The 8,094-nt window shown below is 47.4% G+C and overlaps 1 protein-coding gene across 1 annotated transcript in view; it reads right to left on the bottom strand.

The window, feature by feature from the left end:
* The window catches only part of PANX1 (pannexin 1), a 49,067-nt gene that overhangs the window by 39,616 nt on the left and 1,357 nt on the right, over positions 1–8,094 (bottom strand). The window contains exon 3 of the mRNA XM_023757290.1: positions 7,953–8,079. Within this exon, the coding sequence (XP_023613058.1) occupies positions 7,953–8,079 (127 nt within the window). The remainder of the gene's footprint in view (positions 1–7,952; positions 8,080–8,094) is intronic.

Genomic DNA, 8,094 nt, shown 5'->3' with positions numbered 1-8,094 from the left:
TCGGCAACCATGGCTCGCGAGCCACATGCGGCTCTTTGGCCCCTTCAGTGTGGCTCTTCCACAAAATACCACGTGCGGGCGTGCACGTACAGTGCGATTGAAACTTCATGGCCCATGAGCAAAAGTCGGTATTTTGTGGAAGAGCCACACTCAAGGGGCCAAAGAGCCGCATGTGGCTCACGAGCCGCGGTTTGCCGAGCCGCGGTTTGGCAACCACTGCCCCAGAGTAATGGCTCTCAAAGTGTGCTCTGGAACTGCAGTCTTTTAGGAGGTTCATAACCTTAAACCTACTTCCACGATAATACAGGGTTGTTATTTGCCTTCTTATCCTTATTCTCTCGTTAGTGCATACAGGGGAGTTTCCAGAGGCTGCTGACATGGGTTATCGCCACAAAATGAATGAGAAGCAAATAGGAGAAGGCAGTGGTCTTCTATTAAGCTAAACATTAAGGAGATCTGTGAAATTGGAAAACAATGTCACTCTTCTTACTAAGTCTTAGTTTTGAAGTTATTTTTTCATAAAAATATATATGTTAACATGTAAGAAGGCTTATTTCAAATGAATGAAAAAATTAAATACTTCTCAGTTTTAATTTCTAATATGATTGATACTTGCAGATAAAGCACACAAACAAAAGCTCTTTGGAATCTCCAATAAAATTTAAGAGTGTCCCATGCTCCTGAGAACAAAAAGTTTTGAGACCCACTACACTCTCAATGAGGAAGCACATCCGGGAATGCTCACTGACCCATGTTTGCAGTGAGAAAAAGTGGCATGAACCTGATGTCCTTTAGCAGAATGGTTAAATTCTCCATAGTCATACTATGGAAGATTATGCCACATCTCAACAAAATGAGGCAGATTTATATACACTGACATGAAAATATCTCCAGGACATATTACAGCAAATGAACAAATTGCAAATTTTTAATACATGGCAGAATACTTGTTAAAAATTTAATAATGGTAAGCGCTAATAAAATCAAATTTTTCCTTAGGAACGTAGAGCAGTGTAAAAGGAAACACACACACACACACACACACACACACACACACACAAAACAGTAGTTACCTCTGAGGAAGAGACCAAAATTGGGGTGTGTCAAAAAAAAAAAAAAGCAGGGCTTTAATTTAATTTCTTCTTACTGTCTGATCTTGACCACAAAGACACAGACATCTGTCAAATTAAAAGTCTCTGGGAAATTCCCTCTGCTGCCCTAATAACCCCAGGCAGACAGTTGTGCCCACCTCGCTTCAACAGGCCCAGTGCTTCCAAACTGCCTCCCCTTCTCCACTCAGCCCAAACTCTTACTGCCGCAGTCAGGGGTTTGAGAAGAAAGTGGTCCAAGGACGCAATCTGCAGGGAAAGATGGGGTTGGCATGGTTTTTTGAAAGGATGTCACTAATCTAAACCTAGCTTCTGCAAAGGTTCTGAGACGTATGTTTGGTTTTTGCTGCAGATGGGAATTCCAACTATTTTGAAATAACAGAATATTTTCCACAGCCTCATTTTCTTTTCTTCCTTTTATCTTGAGATGGTGGGGTGAGGTGACAGAAAAAGGGAGAAGTAAATCATTAAATACTAGAGGCCCGGTGCACAAATTCATGCACGGTGGGGTCCGTCGGCCTGGCTGGTGATCGAGGCCTACTGGGGGGGCCGGCTGGCAGGGGGGAGGGGCCGCAGGAGGTTGGCTGTGGGAGCACAGTGACCACCAGGGGGCAGCTCCTGCATTGAGTGTCTGCTCCCTGGTGGTCAGTGCGCATCATAGCAACTGGTCAAGCAGTCGTTCAGTCAAAAGAGTCCCTTAGGCTTTTATATATATAGATGAATCTTGTAATTCACTGGGTCTTATAAGGTAACAGTAGTTACCTCTGAGGAAGAGATCAAAATTGGGGTGTGTCAAAAAAAAAAAAAAGCAGGGCTTTAATTTAATTTCTTCTTACTGTCTGATCTTGACCACAAAGACACAGACATTTGTCAAATTAAAAGTCTCTGGGAAATTCCCTCTGCTGCCCTAATAACCCCAGGCAGACAGTTGTGCCCACCTCGCTTCAACAGGTTTTTTAAAATTTATTTCAGAGAGAGGAAGGAAGAGAGAGATAGAAGAAACATGAATGATGAGAGAGAAACATTGATCGGCTGCCTCCTGCATGCCCAACTGGGAATCAAACTGTAACCTCCTGTGACCTCATGCTCAATTACTAAACCACATCAGCCAGGCTCACTGGGTCTTTTAAAGTCAGGTAACAGTATGTACTGAAACAGAACAAATGCTATTGGGAAGTTCTAATATATTTTTAAATTGATCTCACCATTACTAAATGTTTGCTATTATCTGTCAATTCATATTCCTTGCTCTATTAATCACACCTTATAGAAAAATCCCAAAATGCTACTGACACTCCTGATAATTCTTTTCATTTACACCCTCTATTGAATGTCTACTATGTATCAGTTTTCTGCAAAAAGCTATGGACAGAGCAGTGAGCCCAATAGAGGACAGGTGTCCCTAATGAAAGTACAGTCTGGTGGGGAAACACTATTCAACAAATAATACAAATAATTACCTAACTGCAACTTCAGTGTCAGGAAGGAAATTGACAGTGTGCTCTGGGAACACATCAGGGAATCCACCGAAAGTTGCAATTTTACTTTCTTAAAACCAGGAGCACATCAAAACGCCTCCTCCAATCTTCTGATAGAGTCGCCTTTAGCAGGAGTGAGAGGTGGGGGGTATACAAGGCAGCATTTTTTCCTACTTACTTGAAATAGAAACTCAGGAATGCAAACTATCCTGGAAGATGATTTTATCCTTCAGGGAAATGATACTGCTCTTTCCCTTTCAATGTTGGGAGGAGGGAACTTTTACAAAGATTTACACACACACACACACACACACACACACACAAGCTTCATTTGTAATAGACATTTTGAAAGAACCTACATGTACCTCACTAGGGGAGTTCTTAGAAGAATTATGATAAGAATATAGTAGGCTATAGAATATGCTGCCTATTAAAAAATAGTGAGGTAACACTTATGCACTGACACAAAATGCTATCCAAAATATTAAGTGAGAAAATTCAAACCACTAATATTAAGTGTGAAAATGCAAATATAACTCAATTTGCTTTTAAAAAAGAAACGTGTACAGGTTTTATTAATGCAGACAAAGGGGACATTAAGGCTGCACAGGTCTCTACACAGTGGTCACCTCTAGCATGTGAGGAAGGAAGTTTATGACTCCTTTGGCGTGAGACTATATTTAGTACCTACATATTTTATAAAAATATGTAGGTACTATTTATACAATAAAAATACAACAAAAAATTAACAAAGAGATCCACACGCACATCAGCAGCCTCTCTGGACAGCAGGTATCCTTCTGGAAGGGGCCAGGCAGCTCTCTGGGCTCTTTGGCTTTAAGTATGAATTGAGAGGGTGCTGTTACGGGGGCTATGCTCTGAGACCCTAAATATTAGCCCATTCTTACAGGTACCCTGAAAAAAATCAACCAGCTTTACCGTCCAGTACATGCTGAAAAGAAGCCTAAACATATTTCCAAAGATGTGCCTAAATTCGGGCTCAACAGAGCAGATGACTTAAGCCACCTGGCTGCTGACTCAGATGGAGAAAGCACAAGGGAAACTGTAACCAAACCCGTAGGATCTGAAGCAGCTGCAGTTATATCTGTCCTTTGGCTCTCTGAGGCTGGCCCAGTGCCTGCCTATAATGCCAGCAGCAGAGCATAGCTAACCCAAAGGGACCAAATCCTGCTGTCCAGAATTGTGGCCGCCCGTTGGGAGGGCAGCAGGAAGAGACAGCTCCCTGGGCAGACCGGACTCCCTTTCCCAGGGGTGCACTGGCTGCCTCCACTGCTCAGCAACAAGCATCCCTTTCCTAGGGTCTCCGAACACACCAGGTTAGGACCCCAGAGAATCAAAGCAGCCCTGAGGAGGCCTGCACTACAAACCTTCTCAAAAGTCCCCAAGAACATGAACCCCGTTCAGAGTCCGGTCTACTGAAAGGTAGCCGCACACTCAGGGAATTCGTTTCTCCAACAGTTTGGATAAATACTGCTAGAATTTCAGAGCTTGAAGGCCACACAGTCCAGTTATGCTTGTGCTAGAGGCCCTGTGCACAGGTTTGTGCACCGGTGGGGCCCCTCACACCGGTGTACAATCAGGGCTGGGGAGGGACCACAGGAGGGCTCCAGGGCGTGTCCAGCCTGTCTCACCCAGTCCGGATCAGCCGGACCCCAGCAGCAAGCTAACCTATCGGTCAGAGCATCTGCCCCCTGGTGGTCAGTGCGCATCACAGCGACTGGTCAAACGGTTGGTCAAACAAACGGTTGGACACTTAGCACATTAGGCTTTTATTATATAGGGTTCTACACAGAGTTGTCACCCAGCTATTTCCTAAATCTTCCCCACCCCAGGGTGACGTGTGCTGCCCCTCTAGAGGCATCTGGGGACAGCTGTGTTAGAAATGAGGGTCCTTTTGTGGCACAGAACTGTCTCCCTGCAGCCTCCACACTAGGCCTGTGTGAGCTGCTGTGGGAGGCGGAGGGGCCAGAATCTCCATTGAGTGGACTCACCTGCAGCCACCATGCGGGCACCCAGCAGAGCCTAAAGGTCCGCTTGCTGCTCTGCCCATCAGTCTCTAAGGCCTGGGCAGGTTCTGTCCCTCTTTTCTGAAAGAAACCCAGTGAACTGAACTAGTGAGAAAATGGGCCAAAGGCTGAGAAGCAGCCTTTAATGTGACACCCAGTATGTTTTATCATATGAGGCCATTCTCTCTCTAACCTTTAACAGCCCCCTCTCCCCACTGGTCAGCTCCAAGGACCAATAGAAGACAAATGAAGTACCTTGTAAGTGAGGCAGCCACAGGGACAGGTTATAATGCAATGCACAGTGTACGACAATGAAAGGCTACCCCAGGCTCCAGAGAGGGTGCACCTCTCATGAGAGGGAGGATGAAGCCAGGTTTAAAGTTTGCAGGCCTATTTCACACTCTGGGCTAGTGCTCATTCCCCAAAGTGGTGCGCAATATTTTATTGATTTTTTACAGAGAGGAAGGGAGAGAGATAGAGAGTTAGAAACATCGATGAGAGAGAAACATCGACCAGCTGCCTCCTGCACTCCTCCTGCTGGGGATGTGCCCGCAACCAAGGTACATGCCCTTGCCCGGAATCGAACCTGGGACCTTTCAGTCCACAGGCCGACGCTCTATCCACTGAGCCAAACCGGTTTGGCAGCGTCTGCCTCATTTAAACTACTTCTCGAGGTTGTTGTTGTTCTCCTTTATTGCTTTGTTTGTTTTTGTACAAAAGCTTAGTGTGCATAAAACAACATGCTGCAGGACATGATCCCACTGTACCAACTCCAGGTACTAATGTATGTCCCTCTCCTCTTCTCTCCTGAGCCTTTCTTCTGGCTTTATCTGATGTGCTCTGAGCTTGACAGGTATTCCCTGGTCCTGATGGCTTCATCCCTCATGCCTGTCCTGCCCTGTCCTGAAGCATTTGAGAAGACATGGGAGTCTGCCTGCTCGGCAGCTCTTTAGCCAAGTCCTGGCCAGCCTTAACCTGCCTGGTGCTTGCAGCTCTACACTCTCTTGGCACTGAATCACACACAACTGGATGATGTTACCCGTCAGAATGTCTGTTCTAGTAGATGGTAAACTCCTGCAGGGTGAGGAGAGGACCATGCCTCAGACTCTTTTCGTGTCCCCTCAACCCCCAGCATTGCTATGCACACAGCCTAAGGCCACGCTCTGGCTGCACAAACCCACCACCAATGCCAATTAAATGCCTCTCAGACAACCCATCAATGTGGATGAGTCTACAGCATTACTGGTGCAGGTACCCTAGGTGCCCCTCTAATATGTGGCCAGGATGGTAACCAACTCCTCCCTCCTGGCATCAGGTGCCCAAGACTGTTTGTTGCTCCTCCATGACAGCGACCATGACTCCTTTACACCTGGGTCCTCGGTGCCCAGCCCTGGGTCCAGCCCACAGCTGGTGTACTCATACTCAAGGAGCATTTGCTGCAGGGAGAGACTATCTCCAAGACCCATGCTAGTCGGTGGTTTTCCTTCCTGCTGGAAGCCTCAGCAGCCGGCCATCTGGAAGGTGGAAGGGAAGGAACCCCATGGCTTTGCCTACCCAGAGACAGGGAAAACGGCACACTTATTTTTCCACAGCGAATTTGGCAACTTCCTGAGAAGCTGAACAACTTCGTGCCCAAATCAAACGCAATGTAACCCTTTTCTAACCAACTCTTCTCTCAATTCACTATTTCCTTCAACAAAAACACTACTCTCCCCTCACCCAGGCCTGCAGCCTTTCCAAAACTCTGACCTGTCTCTGCCCTTCGTGTCCTATTAAAAATGAGGTACTCAAGTGCTGCATGACACTCCTCCACCTCTCAGAAATCACTCCTTCCCATCCTCTTCCACTCTTGGCCCCCATACATGCACAAGACCTCAACTGATGCCCCATCTTGCGGCACCCAGACTCCCTCACCCCACTCTCCCCTCCTCCACAGACCCTATATGCCACCATCAGGCTATTATTGTTATATATATATATATATATGTATATATATATATATATATATAAATTGGTTTTTTTACAGAGAGGAAGGGAGAGGGATAGAGAGCTAGAAACATCAATGAGAGAGAAACATCGATCAGCTGCCTTCTACACACCTCCTACTGGGGATGTGCACGCAACCAAGGTACATGCCCTTGACCGGAATCGAACCTGGGACCCTTCAGTCCACAGGCCGACTCTCTATCCACTGAGCCAAACCGGTCAGGGCGGGCTATTATTTATTAAGTGCTGTTTTCAACGGGTCCCTCCTTTGCTCAAATAAGAACTTCATACTTTTTAAATCATCAAGTCTGTACACCTCTGTTCTAAGTGACTCAGGCCCCCATCACTCTCCTATTCCAGGAACCCCGACTAATTCTCCTACCTCGGCTAGAACCGCCACGGGCTCCCCCTTTCAGGAACATGTAACATTTTTTGCCATCTCGGCATCTTGGCAAAGCTCTCACCTCTGCTTATCCAAATCCCACCCACGCTCCAAGGCTCAGGGCCGGCCCAACCTCTCACATAGGTCCAGCTCCACCAACCTCTGCGTCCCCACCCCCAACTGTCTCCAGCTGTCCGTCATACGCGCTTTCCTGTTGACTCAAACACTCTCTCCTGTGCTGAAAGCCAGAAGAGCTGAGGTGGAAGATCATACACTTTTTAGCCACGTGATCCTGCCCAAACCACCAGACTTTCGAGTCTCACAGAACTGTTATTATGATCAAGTGAGAATTTATATGAAGGGGACTCGTTCATCTCATTCATAATAAGAACATCTACGTGGAGGATGTTGGTATCTGTCTATTACCTGCCAGCCACAGGTATGTCCTATCATTCACAATCCTGCAGCCCCAAAGTTTCGGTAAATATCAATTAGAATAAGATAACAAAGGGATAAAATAACTTTTCACGGAGCACTTGTCTCCACAGCCAACGTTCAGCCACGCAGGGACTTCTCTGGCACAAAATCTTAGATGACAACACGAATGTGTGTAGGGACAAGGTGGGGGGAGACAGCTGTTCTGGTGGCAAAGGCGCCGGTCATAAGAGTGGAACTGAACACGATGCGACAGCCGGGATCAGCAGGGCGCAGCAGACACAACTGAGGAGTAAGGATGCGAGGATGCGAGCAGAGTCCACATGGGCACAAATGAAGTCCCCGTGGACAAAGAATGCTTCAGACCAGAAAACCGGGGCTACCTTTCTTCCCCACGTTCACGCAGCTCAGCAGTGAGCACTGCCAGGGGCACAGGGTAGAATCACGTCTCAGGCCCCGGCACCTCCCAGAATGCCGGCTCCGCTCGGCCCACCGCCCGCTCCGCCCGCCACGCCCCTCCCGCCCCGGGCCCTACCGATGGAGATCTCCTGCGCGTAGGCCAGCGAGATGAGCAGCAGGGGCAGCCCCACGGCGATGTACGTGACCATCTTGTCCACGGCCAGCTCCAGCCGCAGCCCCTTGAACTTGGACTCCGAGGGCTCCTTCAGCAAGAAGTC

This window comes from Myotis lucifugus, unplaced genomic scaffold (genome assembly GCF_000147115.1).
Source record: "Myotis lucifugus unplaced genomic scaffold, Myoluc2.0 scaffold_104, whole genome shotgun sequence".
Classification (NCBI taxonomy): Eukaryota; Metazoa; Chordata; class Mammalia; order Chiroptera; family Vespertilionidae; genus Myotis; species Myotis lucifugus.
The sequence above is the reverse complement of the archived record's forward strand: the minus strand, read 5'-3'. Positions and strand labels throughout refer to the sequence as shown.